Source organism: Spermophilus citellus (assembly GCF_964194105.1).
Source record: "Spermophilus citellus genome assembly, chromosome: 1".
Taxonomy (NCBI): domain Eukaryota; kingdom Metazoa; phylum Chordata; class Mammalia; order Rodentia; family Sciuridae; genus Spermophilus; species Spermophilus citellus.
In genome coordinates, this window is record NC_138182.1 from 143,341,203 (window position 1) to 143,361,082 (window position 19,880).

Genomic DNA, 19,880 nt, shown 5'->3' on the forward strand with positions numbered 1-19,880 from the left:
AGAGAGAGAGACTAGGGAAGGGGCTGGGGTTATGGTTCAGTGGTAAAGTGTTTGCCTCACATATATGAAGCAGTGGGTTCGATCCTCAGCACCAATTAAAAATTAATTAAGTAATTAATTACGGACTATTCCCTGAGGACCTTAAAAGAGCGCACTATAGGGATACGGCTGCATCAATGATTATAGCGGCACAATTCACAATAGCTAGACTGTGGAACCAACCTAGATGCCCTTCAATAGATGAATGGATAAAAAAAATGTGGCATCTATACACAATGGAATATTATGCAGCACTAAGAAATGACAAAATCATAGAATTTGCAGGGAAATGGATGGCATTAGAGCAGATTATGCTAAGTGAAGCTAGCCAAGCCCTAAAAAACAAATGCCAAATGTCTGCTTTGATATAAAGAGAACAACTAAGAACAGAACAGGAAGGAAGAGCATGTGGAAAAGACTACAGTAAACAAAGACGAATGGGGGGAGAGAAACGGAGAGAGAAGGGAAAGCATATGGAAATGGTAGGAGACCTTCAAGGATACATAAAATTATAAGAGGCTATGAGGGGCAAGGGGGAGAGAAAAAAAAGGGAGAGAATTGAACAACAGCAGGGGAGATAGAGAGGGAAGATGGGAGGGGAGGGGAGGGGAGGGGGGATAGTAGGGGATAGGAAAGGTAGCAGAATACAACAGACACTAATATGGCATTATGTAAAAATGTGAATATGTAACAGATGTGATTCTGCAATCTATATTTGGGGTGAAAATGGGAGTTCAAAACACAATTTGAGTCTAATGTATGAAAGATGATATATCATGAGCTATGTAATGCTTTAAATAATCAATAAAAAATTTTAAAAAAAGTAATTAATTAATTAACAGTATGGTGTCATTCTACAACTAAAAATATATTTTAAAAAGGACTAAGGAAAATACAGGTTTAAAAAGGAAATTTTTAATTTTCCATACTGTGTATGGAAAAATTAAATTTGTATTGTCTATTAAATATCTGATGTGGAGATTTCAAGTAGAGTATATGGAGGAAGCCAGAATTGGAAAGAGGAATTTGAGAGGCATCACTCATATATATAATTTAAAATAATGCAATGGATCATTTCCTAAAGAGAATATATGTATATAGAAAACAATCAAGGATTACAACTCAAGAGGACAATACTTATAGGACTAGAAGGACTCAAAACAGAAGAATGAGAGGGCGCAGCAGTATGATTTAAAAAAAAAAAAATGACCCTGAAAGGATGAATGGGTTAACCATGTTGAATGCTGCTGAAAATTTAAGTGTTCATTACATTTGTCAATATGGAAATCTTGACAACAGTTTCAATGAAGTGATTAGAGCAAAAGGTATTGTGACCATCTACAACTAAAAAGAAAAAAAGTCTTTAAAAAATACTAAATGAACTGTAGATAGGGCAAAGGGAAAAGGGGAGGGAGAGGAAGTGAGGGGGAATAGGGGTAGGAAAGATGGTGGAATGCAATGGTCATCATTACCCTAGGTACATGTGTGAAGACACGAAGGATGTGCCTCTACTTTGTGTACAACCAGAGATATGAAAAATTGTGTTCTATATGTGTAATATGAATTGTAATGCATTTTGGTGTACTATATAACAAAATAAAAATTTTTTAAAAGGCAGAAAGGAAATGGTAACGCAAGCGTAGAAAATGTGTCTGCTGAGTTGAAGCGCAAAGAAGAAACAGGAAAAGGGAAATGTTCTTTTTTTTGAAGATTTTTTTTTAGTTGTAGATGGATACAATACTTTTATTTTATTTAGTTATTTATTTAATGTGGTGCTGAGAATTGAACTCAGTGCCTCACATATGCGGTGATACCAGAGAATTTTAAAAAAATATTTATTCTTAAGGATTAGGGGGATACAATATCTTTATTTTACATTTATGTGGTGCTGAGGATCGAACCCAGTGCCTTGTGCATGCTAGGCAAGCACTCTACCATTGAGCCACAACCCCAGCCCGATACCAGAGAATTTTGTATACTAATAGAAATCATCTAACAGAGACTGAAAATTAGCTACCTACTATGTTCCAGGTTCTAAGAATACAATAATTAATAATACAATAATTAACAAGACAGTCCTTGCCCTTAAGGAACAACAAATCAATAACAAGTTATTGCAAGTTATTAAAAGGTTATAAAAGAAGGTCTTTTATATAATGGCACACTTCTATGACAAACCCTCTTTTAAAAATATTTTTTAAACAGTATGCTTAATGTGTGTGTCTCAGCTGTGCAAGAATCTGGAAATACAATAAAGAAGAGATATAATTTCTGCATTCAAGGAGCTAACAGTCTAGGAAGATAAATAAAACAAGATTTACGCAAGACACGGTGGTGTATGCCTATAATCCCAGCAGTCAGGAGGCTGAGGGAGAAGGATCACAGGTTCAAAGCTTTCAGCAACCTAGCAAGGCTCTAAGGAACTTAACAAGACCCTGTCTCAAAATAAAAAATAAAAAGGTTGGGGAAGTGGCTCAGTGGTTAAGATCCCCTGGGTTCAATCCCTGGTACCAAAACAACAACAACAGCAAAAACAAACAAACAAACAAAAAACAAACAGGATTTATATATATATATATATATATATATATATATATATATATATATATATATATATATATATATTCCCATATATCTCACCCTGTCCAGGTAAATACTTGGACAGCGTGATATAATTAAGAAAGTGATATAGCTAGGATTGGAAGGTAGAACTATTTTAGTATTTTTGTTTCATAGAGTTGGAATTGGCACTCAAAGTTTAGAGGTGGAGGATATAAATTCAGTATGACTAAGAGGAGGAAAAGTAGAAGCCTGCTAGCTGGCAGACATTAGAAGTCCAAAGAGGATACCTGTTGGCAAATCCTAGGAGGTTGTACTCTTTAGACCTGAGAGTAGGCCTCAGAAGTCTTAAAGTAAACCTCTCTAGATAAGCATAAAAAAGGGGCTTATCTCTCTGGAGAGAGGATCTTCACAGTTTCCATCACATTTTCTAAGTGTACTCCTTTATTATGGCCTATAACAAATGAAACTTAATTTTTAAGCATTTAAAATTATATTTTCAAATTATGCCTTATAAAAATAATCTCAGATGTCCTCTCTTAAAAATCCAGTTCAAAAATGCATGAAAGGTTTGTCATTTCCATTTTTAAAATTTTAAATAGAGTGGGTCTCTCTCATCATGGTTTGTTCAATTATGAATAGCCTCAGAGGTCTTAGGCTATTAACAGTAAGCTGTTTGTGACTCGGTGATTTCGTCTAGCATATTATATATGAAGAATTATGTGTTTATATAAACAATAAAAGGGTGTGATACCCAGAGTTTCTAGTTTATCTTCAACCTGTCCTGCTCTGCTATTTGTTTCTAACTTGCATTTAAAATATTTAATCAGCTTACATCTTAAATCCTTCTAAGAATCCAGATAAGCTATCATTCTTTACCTGCTTATGGACATGTTTTCTATAAGAAAGACTTATGGGAAAGACTATGTTTTATGCTTTGTCACCCTCCCCCATCAACACACACCTACATACATGTATGTACATGCACACATACAGCCAGGCTTCAACTTTTCTTCTCCATTGACACTGTCCTGAAGGCTACCAACAACCTTCTACCCTGCTGCCCTAAGGGTACTCTGCCACTGAGCTACATCCCCAGCCCTTTTTTATCTTTTGAGACAGTTCTCACCAAGTTTTCCAGGCTGGTCTCAAACTTGTGATCCTCTTGCCTCAGCCTTCCAAGTTGCAGGGATTATAGGCATGCATCACCACCACACCTGGACGTTAGCAACCTTCTGGTTTCTTTCTCTTTTTTTGTACCAGGGATTGAACACTGAGCTATATATACTCAGTCTATTTTTTATTTTGAGACAGGGTGTCTCTAAGTTGCTTAGGGCCTTGCTAAGTTGCTGAGGCTGGCTTTGAACTTGCAATTCTCCTGCCTCAGCCTCCCAAATTGCTGGGATTATAGGCATGTGCCACAATGCCAGCTCCACCAACCTTCTTGACATTAATCTAAGAGGTATTTTTCAGTTTTCATCTTGCCCAACTTCTTCCAGCTAATGATATTGCAAACTTCCTGAAAGCCTCCAGGAAGGAGTAATGTCTCTGAAATTGTTTTTCAGGCTTTTATCTCATCTCTAGTACTCTCTTCCATTTCTTTCTGAAGACTACTTTTTCTCTCAGTCTTGATACTTCTTGGGATTCTGTTCTAGGGATTCTTCTAGTGCAATGAAAACTTGCCCTGTGTGATTTCATAAACCTGTGGCTTTAGTTACCACCTCTGTGCAAAGTGATTCCAAATTTTTGTCTCTAACTATCATGGTTACTGGTCATAGACGTGTGGGATGACTTCTCCTACATCCTTCCATTACCTTCTAAATCCATCCTGTATGGATTTTAAATATTCAGGCCATATGATTTAGGATCAATCTTACTATTAGTAGGTTAAGTCAGTTAACGTTAGCCCTCCCAAGGTTGTCATATTGGTTGTTTCAGGGATGGGTCCAAGACCTAAAATTATGCTATTAGTTTAATTATCAGAGCTTTTTCTTAGAATGCCGGTACATAGACTTTTTCCTTATTCTTTTGGAGGATAAAGAAAGTCATCTTTTGTCCACAGTTGAAGGTTCTGCCTAGGCATAGAATCTACACAGAGAAATTAGAGATGGGATAAGCAACTGAATTCTTAGACTTTGAGTCAGAGCTCATGCTTAGCATGCACAAGGCCCTGGGTTCAATCCTTAGCACCAAAAAACAAAAGAAACTAAGTTTTTGATACCATTGGTGTTGTAGTCCCTAGGTAACTATTCGTTTACTTTGTCTAGTTATGAGAACTGATTTCATTCTTTGTTTTTGCAATCAAGACATTTCTAAAATTTCCTACATCATAGTTACAATGCCTTATAATTGCCTAGGGAATAAGAAATGAAATAAATAAATAAATATATATGAAATGAAATAAATAAATAAATATATTTATTTATTTATTTATTTATTTCATTTCTTATTCCCTTACTGCTTATCACAGTTCTGCCTGCAACCAAGAGTTGCTGACTTAATTGAGTACTAATTTATAATATAGGTCTAAACTTTATACTAGTTTATAATATAGGTCTAAACTTTATACTAGTCTGAACCGTTAATCTTCTCTTCTACATTTCCTCACAATGTTTCCATATTTCACTGCTAGATGAAATCACAGAGTCACAAACAGCTTACTGTTAATGGCCTAAAGTCTTGTCAAATCACTTACAAGAATATCTTGCTAGGACTCCTGTTTTTAAAAAATACTGTATAGGTTAGTTAACCTTAATTAATTCATATATTTTATGATTTTCTTTGATACTGACATAGCTTTGAAAATTTGATTCTTATTTATTTTTTTATGTATAATAATATTAGTAAAATGATCAGAGTTAAAGTCTCACCAACAGCTAGTTATACCATTGTATTCTGATCACTATGTAAGATTGCTGAAGTCTAGGAAGGCATTGTTGAGATGCCACAAACTGTGTTACCAGAAAAATAATAATGGTAATCTTACAGATAGTACTAGCTAAGGAAGGTTGTTTGGGAGTGAGCTAAAATATAACTTAGTGTATGACTGGCTGTATATATTATATATTCACTGCTTCAGCAAATTTTGAGTATAGAGTTTCTTTCAGTCAGACCTGAAATTAAGTCTCTCACTCATGTGGTTTCAATTAAGTTCTGTTAAAAATAGCTTGTAAAATAAGCATTTTCATTTTTAGCACTTTAACAACTTTACTACTTTTAATCCATAGGAAGGATAAACTTTGGAGAGAAAACAGTCAAAGGAAGCTACATAATTCCTTGGTGCTGGTTCTTCATAAATAGTAAATTTGTCTATTTTAGTGTACAGTCTTCAAATATCAGCTCTTTGATTCTTCTTTTACAATACAAATAAAAATATTTAAGAAACATATGGGAAGAATGTTTCTTTTCTTAACTGACTAAAAGCAAACAACAAGAACCACAATAGAATTTCTACACAGAGATATACCACAAATAATTAGAGAATTTAAAAAATTTAATTTCATATTTCAGGTAGGCATTCTGCTTTTATTGACTTTGACTTCACATTCATATCTTCAGAGTAGTGAAAATTCAGCCGCAGCTATTATATCCTGCCATTTGTTTTTATTATAATATCTAGAGAGAAAATATAACAATAGATTACTTCATTAGGAATCAAGTGTCCAGTAGTTATTTGTAACCAATTCCTGGGGTGCAAGCTCTTGAAGTCTAGGTGGCTCTAGTTTCACCCCATCAAGCCTTAGGAAACAAATGAAAAGATCATTAACAACAACAGAAAGAATAATATCTGGCTATCTCTTCCTGGGTATAATGGGGGAAGTTCTCTTTGGAGACACAAGGAGATCTACTCAATAACATTTGGAAGAAAGCCCAATAAAGATTGCTCTCAATAGCCATCATAGGTTCTCAACCCTAATCCCTAAACTGGAAGAACTGACCCAGCTGTGCTTCTCATTTCATCCTCCTCAGCCACCACATTCTCCCATGTACCCTTCCTTTGCATTTCCCCACTCTTTTGCAATTGAACCCAGATTTTCCCCATACATAGGACTCTAGGGCCTATTTCCCCATATCTTATATCAGGAACTCCAGGATGGAGCAGCTTTATCTATTTCCCATTGCCACTTTTACATTATGATACACTTCATCCCCTGACCTAACCAGTACATATCAATGGTTCTGAAATTTGGTTATATCTTAGAATTAAATTTTAAAAATTTGGATATTTAGGACATACTCCATACCAATTACATAAGAATCTCTGGGTAAGGGAACCAAATATCAAGACAATCAGGAAATTTTAATGGGCAGCTAAGTTGTGGACCTATTTATCTTTGCTACTCAAAGTGGGGTTCAGGGACCAGTAACATTAACATCATCCTGAATATTGTTAGAAATATTGACTCTTAAGTGTCCTATTCTAAAGCTACTACACCAAAATCTCCATCTTAAGATCTTCCAGTGAATAACAAGTCAGTTAAAATTGAAAGAAGAAAAGTAAAAAGAAAAAAGAACTATTTCAAAAAAACAAAACTAAATAAAAATTTAAAAAACTTTTAAAAAGTTGGACTCTGCTACCCTTTGCTCCTTCTAGTTATTTTTAATAACATTAGACACTGTCTATTCACTTATTAAAGGCTTTGTTCATAGTCATCATCTCCATACCAGTTTCTGGGTTACTTATCAATAGTAATCAACTCACCCAACATTCTAATCTCACCTACTTTTCACCTTCCCAAACTTTACTTATATAACCAAGGCTATGAACTTTATTCTCTCCTGTCATAATCTAGAATGTATCATTTCTGAAACTTTACAATACTAGAGACCTGGGGATCATCTTTTAATTATCCTTCTTCCTTACTACCCCACTTCAGTGCCTAAGTCACTAAGCCCTGTTATTTTTATGAACAATTTTTTTAAGTTTAGATTGTTTCTCAAACTTCAACTCCTGAATAAGGTTGCTGAAGCAATGACATGAAAATGTGCATTATTTATATATTTCTTATGTGATCTGAGTACTACCCTTTGAAATATGCTAGCTCAGATTTTTATTTTCTCAACTTTGTTCATGAAAATCTTTGTAAAATTTTCACCTGGACTTTCTATTTCCTGGTCATTTCTTTCTAAATCACCTCCACATTTCTTGCCATAATAATCAAATAAAAAAGTAAATTTGACCAAGATAAAAAGAAAAAATCAACATGGCATAGAGCATTCTCCATCATCTGCCCCTGATTTCTACTCAAGACTCATTTCTCAGAAAGTACAGTGTCCACCTGGGCCAAACATAACTAATTTCCACCTTTTATCTGAGGATGCTTTAAGTCACCATTCCTTTTTTTCTTTTCCTTGGTCCTTCTTCTAAGAAGGCCTATGCTCAGGATGTCCCTGTGGTCCTCAGTTCATCTTTTTTTTAATATTTTTTCTTTTTTAGTTCTTGGCGGACACAACATCTTTGTTTGTATGTGGTGCTGAGGATCGAACCCAGGCCACACGCATGCCAGGCAAGCGCGCTACCGCTTGAGCCACATCCCCAGACCCTCAGTTCATCTTCTAGAGGATTTCTCATCTTTCATGTGTATCCCAGCAGAGTCCACATATATCTCTATTAAAGCACATATACTTCATTGAACTTGTTTAAACATCTGTTTCCTCAATAGAATTATAAAGTTTCTGAAGAGAATAACTATATAATTAATTCAAAATGACCAACAAGTAAATGCATCTAGTTCAGGATTTAATAAATGTTAGCTGAATGAATGAACCAACTACAGAACTTCATCTTTTCATTCATTACCTACCTAACAACAAAACACCAGGCTTAAAAGCCTCCATCCATGATGTCAAACTAGTTGGATTTTCTTTCCTCCAAGGAACTAACTAGCACATTTCATTGTATTTGTACTAGATCAAGGTTCTATGTCAAACTATACACACTTACCTGATGTAGTCTTTATATGAGATAGCATAACCAAATTTGCCATGAAGTACAATAACCACTCAACATATTTTAAGCTTTTAACTATCTAATAAAAGCCAAGGAACAGTTTTCAAAAGAGAAAGTATGATAGATTTGAGGAATCAACCTCACCAATAGAAGCAAATCATAATTATTGAATAATTAGTGGTTATTATATTTTACATAGACTATCTCTAATCCTCACAACAATTCTATAAGAACTACCATTGTATTAATTTAACAGGTAGCAAGCTAAAATTAAAAATATTTCAGTAATTTGCTCATGTTATAGATCTACGATTTAAATTAGGGATGCCCTATTAAGTGATTTCTACTACTATCTCCCAGATATTTGACTGGAACTATTCTCACTTCATTTGTCCTGTTCCTATGTGATTATTTCTGTCTGGTATTATTATCTAAAAGTCAACCTTCTATCTAAAAATACATGTTTCTAGTTAAAGGATAAAGGTGTCCTCCCCTGGGTTCCTATAGTATCTAATTCTGATTTTGTCATCCAATTACTGGCAGGCTCAGAATTTGGGCAAATAACTTATCAACTTGGTCATTTTGTTATGTATAATGAAAAAAACAGAGTAGATAATTATTATAATTAATAGTTCTCAAATTTTAATAACTATTTGAATCACTTTGAGTTCCACATATTTTAGAATCCTGTACCTTATCTTTAGATATTGTAGTTTATCAAGTCTGCAATTCTCGATACAGGTAGTCAGAGGACCGCACATTGAGATATCTAGTATTGGGTTGATTATATTTGACATTTTCTAAGGCCTCTTCTATCTGGCTGTCACCATTTTCATACTCCTTCTTACCACACCACCTCCTCTATCACCTCTCTTGTTTTACTCTCACCAATTTTTTTCTTTAATTAGCACAATGTCAGCCATTAATGAATAAGTGGCATACTGAACAGGGTCCTAGACCATCACAAGTGAGCTGCAGTCCTGATTAGATTACTGCCAAACTAGCTAAAACTTTAAATGCCAGTACTAAAAATAGGCCATTGCATATTTAAAATAACATGATCACAAGGTAGCTTGGGGCTTTGCTATTTTTACTAAAGGAAAGGCACAAACAAGTGGTCAAAGGTTGAAAGGGAATTACTTAAGTGAGGAGGCTGCTGTTACAGAGAAAGCCTAGAGAGAAGCCAAGGGGTGGCAGCATTAGTTCAACATTCTTCAGGGGGGTCTCTATGTGAATTACATTAAAAACTTTGATTGGAACACTCTAAAGAACCTCCCAGATCCTTTTTGGTATTGATTTTTTACATAATTATACCAAGAATACTGACAATATCTGATGTCATAAATAAGTATGACAGGTCAAAAAGATGAAATTAAAAGTTTTCTACTTTTAACTTTTATTAACATATTACATCTATAAAAAAGTACACATATGTGTACTATTAAAGGATTTTCACAAATGTTACACATCTATATAACCAGCACCCAGATAATGAAACAGAACATTACCAACACCCTGAAATCCCCCCTAATAATTTCTTCCAGTTAATACTCACTTCAACTCTCACTTCAACCACAATCCTGGTTTCTGTTATAGTTTAGTTTTGCCTTGTTTACACTACATAAATATAAATAATATTAAATGCACTCTTACTGTGACTGGCATCTTATATAAAATTCATATGAGTCAACATTTAACAGATGCATTTAACAGTTTATTGTTGATTCACACTGCTATATAGCACTCCAATATATGAATATAAAGTTTATCCATTTTACTTGATGTACTTGTAGATAGTTTTCAGATTGGGACTATCAATGCATAGTGAACATTCTAGTATATACCTGTTGTTGAACATATGTACACATTATTTCTAGGTATATTCCTAGAAGTAGAATTGCCAGGTCACTGAGGGGCAGTATTGCATCTTAGTGAAATTTCTAGGGGTCTGTGGTATAAGAGATACCTTCTACAGTAAAGGATAAATTCTTTTTTTAAAAACCTTTATTTATTTTTTTAATCTGGTGCTGAGGATTGAACCTAGTGCCTCACACATGTTAGGCAGGCACTCTTACCACTGAACCACAACCCCAGCCCAAGGATATATTTTTGCATCTGGCCCTTCCTAAAATCAAAAAAGAGGCATAATACCTAGTTGGTTTTATAGATTTTAGAGCCAACAGCTATCTCATTTGAGTGTGCTACTTCAGCCCATTTACTAAGTAACCTGAAAAGCTGCTAGATTTCACAGGAGGCTCAGGACAAGAGAAGGTTCCACAACTGGTCCAGACTATTGTTTAAGACTCTGGCACTTGCACTATATGGTCCAACAGATCCAATGATGCTTGAAGTGTCTGTGACAGATAGAGATGTTATTTGGAGTCTTTGTCAGGTCTCTATAGTTGAGTCACATCTATAGAGTGTGGATTCTAAGGATTTTGGAATAAAGTCCTGCCAACCTAATTGGGTAACTACTCTCCTTTTGAGAAACAGTGTTTGACATATTAGTTGGCCTTAACCATGGGCCACCAAGTTACCATGTGACTACTATGTGCTACCTGACCCTCTAAGCCCTAAAGTTGGTATGAAGATCAGGACTTTGTTATCAAATGAAAGTGATATATATATATACAAACATTGGGGTTAAACATGTACTGAAGTAAGTTATGTGAAAAAGTAGCCTAAAGTGCCCAAGCCTGTGCTTTAGCTAGGTTACCTTCTCGCTCCCAGCCTGAATTTATGCTGACATGGGGAGTTCTCTAGGATCAGTTAACTAAGGAAGACAAAGCTCAGGTTTGGTTTACAGGTTTTTCTGCCCATCTCTGGGACATATCTCAAAGAAACTGGAGAAGAAAAATTCTCCCAGTGGGCAGAACATTGAGTAGTACATCTGATTATTTGCTTTGCTGGAAGGAGAAATGGCCAGATGTTAGGTTATATATTGATTTCAGAAATAGTAACCTATGGTTTGGTTGGATGACCAGGAGTTTAGAAGAAGCATGACTGGAAAATTAGTGACAAGAACATTTGAGAAGAGGCACTGGATAAACCTCTCTGAATGTTCAAAAAAAAAGTAAAGATAACTGTGTTCCATACATATGCACACCAAAAGGTGACCTCAGCAGAGGAGGGTTTAAAGAATCAAGTGGTTAGGATAGCCAGTTCTTGGGCTGCAGTTGTGGCTCAATGGTAGAGTGCTTGTCTTGAATGTGTGAGGCACTGGGTTCAATTCTCAGTACCACATATAAATAAAACAATAAAGGTCCATCAACAACTAAAATAAATAAATAAATAAAATTTTAAATTTAAAAAAAAGGATAGCCAGTTCTTTTGTCTACCAGTCTCTTTCCCCAGCAACTTCTGTCAGAATAAGGATAGTGAAAGAGACTGACTGATATCTTCTCTACTTCACAGCACATAAACTAAGTGGCCATGGTGGCAGGGATGGAAATTTTTTTATATGGCCTACAACACAGACTTCCATTTACCAAGGTCAACCTGGGTACAGTCACTACACAGTGCCCAATCTGACAGCAGCAGAGACCAACAATGAGTTCCTAATATGGGACTATTTCTTAGAGTGATCAGTCAGTAACCTGGTATCAGGTTGATTATATTTGATAGTTTCTATCATGGAAGGGGAAATATTTTGTTTTTACTACAATAAACACTCTGGATATGGATCCCTCCCACCCCAACAATGCTTCTACCAAAACTACCACCATGAATTTATGGAATGCCTTACCCACTCTTAGGGTATTACATACAATATTGATTCTGACCAATGAACTACACAGCAAAAGAAGTAAAGAAATGGGTCAATGTTCATGGTATTATCTAGTCTTACTATGTTCCTGAACATGCTAAAGCAGCTAGCCTAACAAGAGCTGTGGAATGGCCTTTCAAAGGTTTATTAAATAGCACATTTAGGTAGCAATAACTTGGAAGACTGGGGCAAAGTTCTCCAAGGGCTGTATTTTCTCATATGGTACACTTTCTCCCAAAGCCAGGAATAAAGGAGTGGACATAAAAGTGGTACCACTCATTATTACTCCTGATGACCACTAGAAAAACTTTCTTTCTGTTTCTGTGACTTTATACTTTTCTGGCTTAAAGGTCTTAGTTTCAAAGGGAAAATCCTTTCATCACGAGACATAGAACTGAAAGTTAAAGACATCTACCAGCCACTTTAGGCTCATAGTCAACAGGCCAATGTGGGATTTATACAATTGTATGGAGTAATTGATCTGGACAGTATGGGAAAATTTGATTACTACTTCACAATGGCAATAAGAAAGAACACGTCTGGAATATACGAGATCCTTTAGAGTGTCTCTTAAGATTACCATGCTCTGTGGTTAAGATTAATCCAATGTGGGCAGGACAACTAATGACCCAGACCCATCAAGAATGAAGGACCATAAAGCCCAATCACCTGAGGCAGTGGGAATATGGAATGGGTAGTGGGAGAAATTAGTTAATACCAATTATAATCACATGACTAGTTAAGCAAATATGTTTGTTTTCTTTTTCCTCTTACCATCTTAACATATAACATAAATATATTACCAATGACTTTTAATCACAGTTTTAAAATCATAGGATAGTATAGGGTTATCAAAGAGAAAAATAAACATCACCCAGTGACTTTGGATTCTCTTCTGGGGAAAGAACTATGTAAGGCAGCTGTATCATGTTAGGCAGAAGTATGAGTAAAGTCTTTGTTACTGAAAATTGAATATGGTTAAGATGTATATGAATGCATATTTGACAAGGGTTGAATTGCAATGGTTACTTGTATAAGACAACTTGGCTAGTCTATTTTATACAACTACTCAATAAAATAATAATTTAAATATTGCTATGAAGGTATGTTATAGATATGGTTAGCATCTATAATATTGATAATGGGGGTAGACCTCATCCAATCAGCTTAAAGGCCTTAAGAGCAAAAGCAAAATTGAGGTTCTTCTGTAAAAGAAATCTGCTTAAAGAATACACCATCAGTTTCTGCAGAAGTTCCAATCTGCCAGCCTATCCTATAATTTTCAGGTTTGTCCAGATATACTCCATAACTATGTAAGTCAATTCTTTAAAATAAATCTCTTTATATAAACATGTACATTTCTATGTATATATATAAATAAATATGTATATGTGATATACAGAGATGTGTGTGTGTGTGTGTGTGTGTGTGTGTGTGTGTGTGTGTTGAGAGTCAGAACACAACAAAAATACAGAAGAAAGGTAAATTCACTCTCTTACGGAGGTGGGATCCCCATCTATTCCTGGCCTCAGATACCAGAACTCTATGTTCACAGACTTTGGGATTTGTACCTGCAGCCCTCAGCTTTTCATGTTTTTGGCTGAGAGTTATACCATTGATTCCCTTAGCTGGCAGAACTTCAGACTTTGACTCAGCTACACCACTGGCTTCCCTGACTTTCCAGCCTGCTCTCAAAAGCATGTAAAACAATTCCCATAAATATCCCCTCCCATATACCTATATATTTCTCTATGTATCTATTTCTGTATCTTTCTCTACCTCTATCTATCTACTTACCTATCTCCTATTAGTTCTGTTTTTTTTTTTGAGAACCCTAACTAATACAAGTGTATTAAGGGTTCAATGAGTAGAACTGAATTAAGTATCCAAGGAACTTATTAAAAAAGAGAGGTCTGGGCTGGGCACAGTGGTGCATGCCTGTAATCCCAGTGACTCAGAAGGCTGAGAGAGGAGGATTGCAAGTTCAAACCCAGCCTCAGCAAGTTAGTGAGGCCCTAGGCAACTCAGTGAGACCCTATCTCTAATAAAATATAAAAAAGGGCTAGGGATGCAACTCAGTGGATAAGTACCCCGGGTTTGATCCCTGGTACCGAGAGAGAGAGAGAGAGAGAGAGAGAGAGAGAGAGAGAGAGAGAGAGAGCGCGCGCGCGCGCGAGCGATCTCTGTGGACTTAGAAAATGCTCAAAGCAGGTACCGTGGAGGAAATGAGGACAAAAATAAAGAGTGGACAGCTTGGATGAATTGAAGTTCTACATAATACATTAAATTCCATTTGCTTCACTGGCTGCTTGCTCACAAAAGTTTCCAAAGTTCCATTGAGTAGACACATTCAGGAGAATACAACAAACAAACAAACAAATTTGAAGTTTAAATGCTGCGAAGGATTGAATTCCTCTTCACCAATTGGTAGATCTTAAAACAAATTGCAAACACTTTTAATCTCAGAGTCTTAAATAAGGTAACAGTACATATCCTATCAAACCTGAAATAGTGAAAAATAAATGAGATGATAAAGTTCTTAGTATAGTGCCTTTCACAGAGGAAATATTCAACCAATGTTAGGTGAATGTAAAAACTTTTTCATATGCTACTAAAATGAAACCTAAACAACATGAAATTCCAAATTGTTACAAGAGGAAGTAGCCTAGATAAGTCAATGTCATAAGCTAACTTTTTCAAATGTTAAATTATTTGCCTTTAAAAAATATTTTAATCAAGTACCTGACCAGGCTTTTATAATTTTACCATTTGCCTTTTGTTTAAGAACATTCTGATTACAATTTATAACCAATGAAAAAACAATGAAAAATTTTTTATGTAATCCAGATTATTATATATGCTTTGCAATCATAGTACAGTACCTTGAGTAATATCTTTAGGAGGAGAATGTTTCTTATTTACAGTAACACCTTTATTTTTCATTTGTCTAGTTCCTGGTGATGCCCTAATAATACAACAAATTTCTGATGTATCTGAAGGAATCTGAAAAGGAAAAAAAACAGTTATTACATAATTAATCCAGGTACCTTTCTTTTATGTTACTTTATTTCAAATACAAATAGTCTCAATATCCATATTCCATAGATATTAATAATAGCAAGCATTTATTTAATGTTTACTCCAGACACTAATTGTTTCGAAAATATTTGCTCATTTAATACAAGACCTAAGCAAGACAGATTGTTATTCCTCTTTTACAATGAAGAAATTTAATTTCAGAGAGACTGGATGACTTATGCAATATAGAGAATAAGTAAAGGTGGAGTTGAAATTCAAGCACTCAAAATGGGAAAGTCTGCATGATTTAATGAGTTAAAATACAACTTTAAATTTAATTCTGAGTCAAACACTAGATTCCTTGACCTTTCAATTCGGGCAGTTTTGACAATTTCCCATCAAGAAGTCTATGGAATAAATAAATACCATATTTTTTAGAAGTGGCATATCTTATTTGTTAGAACTCAGAAGAAAATATATATATATATATATATATATATATATATATATATATAATCAAAGTTTTCTCTTATTTTAATTAAAGTCTATTTTAACTAAAGCACTTCGATTATAAAATTTATTCTGTGGTAGATATCTGGTGTTTTCCTGCTTATTTCCCATTGTCTGGCATTTAGAAGAATCTACCCGGTCTACCAAGCTGCACTCTACCCCTTTCTTATAAATCAGGTGAAGTTGATAATACTTCTGAGTTTCACAGTGCCTGCAAGACCCAACCTAGCCAATGAACATATTCCATGCCCCTGAGAGTTTGGGGCTCAGACAAGAGCACTATAAATGGACCAGTAGGAAGACTGAGATTCTGGCACCGAGCAAGAATACTTAAGATGGCTAAAGTGCTTCCAGATTGATATCCAGCCCTTGCTATAGCTATTGTAGTAGAAACAGACACATCCTATTAGCAGGACGGGATCCCCAATTTAGGTTGACAGGATTCTAACCAAATAAGTTCACATAAGTAAATAAGTAGGGTTAGGGTCAGGGTCAGAATTGGATTCATCTCCTCCAAAATTTTATTACAATGACAATAAAAGAAGCACCAAACTTATGAGAACTCAAGCTACCAAGTATAAGACTGTATATCAAACAATGGATTTCAGCCCATAGAATATCAGTTGTTGGAACTATCAAATTAGAATAGAACAGCAATGTATGAAACTAAAAAATCAACAACTGAGATATCTAGGATGAATAACCAACAAGAGACTATCAGGAATTAAAAGCAGATTTGAGGACTGGAATTGTGGTTCAGTGGTAGAGCGCTTGCCTAGCATGTGTGAGGCACTGGGTTCAATCCTCAGCACCACATAAAAAAATAAATTAAATAAAGGTATTGTATCCATCTACAACTAAAAAAACACTTAACAAAAGCAGATTTGAAGAAGAAACAATGAGAAATATTTGAAATGAAAAACAAAATTATTGAAATAAAAAATTCAATGGAAGACTTAAGCAGCAGAATGAACACAATGAAGAGAGAATTATTGAAAAAAATACCCAGAAGATGATAAATAAATAAAAAATGTTAAATAAAGGGTAAAAAGATGTAGATAATGGAATTAGGCCTAACCTATGCTAACTAGCATTTCAGAGAAAATAAAATAGATCATACAGAAGCTGGAAAGAAGGATCTGACTTAAAAAATGTTCTAAGGTCCTTGTACTTTTCAGCAACAAAAGTGAGTTACTGTTTAATTCTTTAGACTTTACTAACTTAAATATAGCTAGTAAATTTTCAAGAGTAATCATGATGTAAAACAAAATGGAGAGTTTAAATTCCAAACCCATAGGGGGAGAAGTGGAATAAAGAATACTGAAAACTTTTTTTAGTGTACCAAAAATTGTTAAGGAAAAGGAGTTATACCAAAAAAAAAAAGACAAAAAACAAATAAAAAACAAAGACGATAGAAACAAGTCCAAATACAGCAACAATCACAATACATGTCAGTGGACTAAACTTTAGAGTTAAAAGACGGAGATTGTAAGACTAGAGTGAAAATCCAGCTATTTACAAGAGACTGACCCAAAACAAAAGGAGGTGATAAAGTTAAAAATAAAAGAACAGAAAAAATATATACCAAGAAAATACAAAGAGAAAAGTAGGGTAACGATATTTGTTCAAGACAAAAAACAGAATTGAAAACAAAAGAAAACATTATTAGGAACAAAGAGGCTTGCTAAAGAATAAAAAGAAGGACAAGTCACAAGAAAACTATAACTGTTTAAAATGAACCTGGAGCCAATAAAATAGCTTCAAAATATACAAAGCAAAAATTTAAAGGCCCACAGAAGGAATCTAACAAATCTCCCATCATTATAGTGCTTAATTTCAACACATTACTCTTTCTTATTGATCACTTAAATAGATGAAATAAAGAAAATATTTTAAAAATTGGAAAACAGAATTAACAAGTTTAATTCAGAGAAACTTCACACATCAACAATTATAAAATAAATATTATTTTCAAATATAGTAAACATTTAATAAAAATCAATCAAGAAATAGGCCATAATACACCTGTCAAAAATTTCAAAGGACCCCTCCTCCCATGTACAGACCACCTGCTCTGATCACAATGTAATTAAATTAGAAGTGAACAATAAGCATAAATAAAAAGTTTTCATATACTTAGAATTTTTAAAAGTTCACATTTCTAAGGAATTCTTTGGTTAAAAATGAAATCATAATGGAATTTAAAAATACTTAAGTAGTACAGAAATGATAACATATCAAACTTGTTGGTTACAATTAAATAAGCATTGAAAGACATGTAAGGTAAATCCAATGAAAATATAAGAAGTCAGTAAAGGTAAGGGCAGGAATCAATAAAATACAAGGTAAAGATATAAAGGATATTAATAATCCCATAGATTTATTCTTTGAAAAAGACTAAGAAAATGAACAAAACTATGATAAGACTAATTTTTAAAGACAGGAGAAATATTTAGAATGAAAAGAGGTCATGGATATGAGATACACTAAGATTAAAAATAGAAGACTATAGACAACTTTTATTAATTGATTTGAATACATTTTATAAAATGTATCAATTCCTAGGAATAATTAACTTTCTAAAATTGAAGAAGAAACAGAGATTTGATAGAACACTACAGATAAATTAAATATAGGATTACAAATCTTCCCACAAATAAAACACCAGGCCCAGATGGACATGTACTAATAAACTTTAAATTATAGATAATTTTGATCTTACATAGATTTTTCTTAAGAATAGAAATAGACAATAGTTCTAACTTCATTCCATAAACCCAATACCTGTAATCCTAAAACCAGACAAGAAAATCACTGGGAATAATCATTTAGAAACATAGATAGAAAAATTTTGAGCAAGATAATAATTAACTAAATCTACTAATTATATCTTCCTACCTAGGTAGGTAGATATCATGACCAACACTAAAAAATCACCAGGCATGGTAGTGCAAACTTATAACCCAGCTGTTCAGGAAGCTGAGGAAGAAGGTTTGCAAGTTCAAGGCCAGCATGGGCAATTTAGCAAAACCCAATCTCAAAATAAAAAAGGGCTGAGGATGTAGTTCTATGGTAGAGTGACCCTGGGTTTACTTCCCGGTATTGCAAATTTTTTAATCAGCTAATTTATTTCACCTCATTAATAGGTTAAAAGATGAAAAGTAATTTTAATTATCTTAATAGATATAGAAAATCATTTAATTTAAAAAATAATATTTTTTTGATTATTCACTTCATAGAAAACTAGAAAAATAGAGAAAGTTCTTAATCTAGTAAAGGTGGGAGATAACAATGCACTCCTTGATCTTGCCATTTCAGTGAGGCCAATGTGACTTTTCTTCTGAGTAAGTAATGAATGTCATTCCCAGGCAGGAATATTTAATTACCAAGGTAAAAAGGCCTTTCAGTACTAGCTAGCTTGCTTGCTTTTTCCTTTTTCTTTCCCTTTCTCTCTTGGCAATATTTAAGATTGAACCCAGGAGCACTCTACCACTGAGCAACATTTGTAGCCCCTCCAGCCACCACCACCCCCATTTACTTACTAACTTACTTATTTATTTTGAGAAACAAGGTCTCACTAAACTGCCGAGGATGGCTTTGAATTTGTGATTCTCATCCCTCAGCCTCTCGAGTGGTTTACAAAATGATTTCTGGTAACATTCAAAATGGTAGCTATTCTGTCAGATACAGCAAGTTGGGGTCTTAGTCCACTCAATGGAAGGACAGTATAAGAAAGAAATTCTGTTGGTTTAGACACTAAAAATTTTCAAGTTGTTTACTACCATAGCTTAATGTAAGTTGTAATTTGCAAAGACTTTAATCTTAATGGTGAAACTTTGTAAATAATTTCACTTATGATCCCAAATAAGAACTATTTTACACTAGAGGTCCCATCCAGGACAATAAGGCACAAATCTCATGGAAGAAACAAACTTGCCATTATTTATAGATGATATGACTGTCTACACAGAAGATCCAAAGGAATATATAGACAAATATTGGCAATATTGAAAAGTAGCAGGGTTGCTGGCTATGCAC

The 19,880-nt window shown here is 34.3% G+C and overlaps 1 protein-coding gene across 1 annotated transcript in view; it reads right to left on the minus strand.

Moving 5' to 3' along the window:
- Positions 1 to 6,181: 6,181 nt before the first annotated feature.
- Positions 6,182 to 19,880, minus strand: part of MEIKIN (meiotic kinetochore factor) — a gene marked incomplete at both ends in the record, with an annotated part of 128,298 nt that continues 114,599 nt past the window's right edge. The window contains 2 exons of the mRNA XM_081298189.1: positions 6,182 to 6,213; positions 15,197 to 15,317. Coding sequence (XP_081154315.1) covers positions 6,182 to 6,213; positions 15,197 to 15,317 — 153 coding nt within the window. The remainder of the gene's footprint in view (positions 6,214 to 15,196; positions 15,318 to 19,880) is intronic.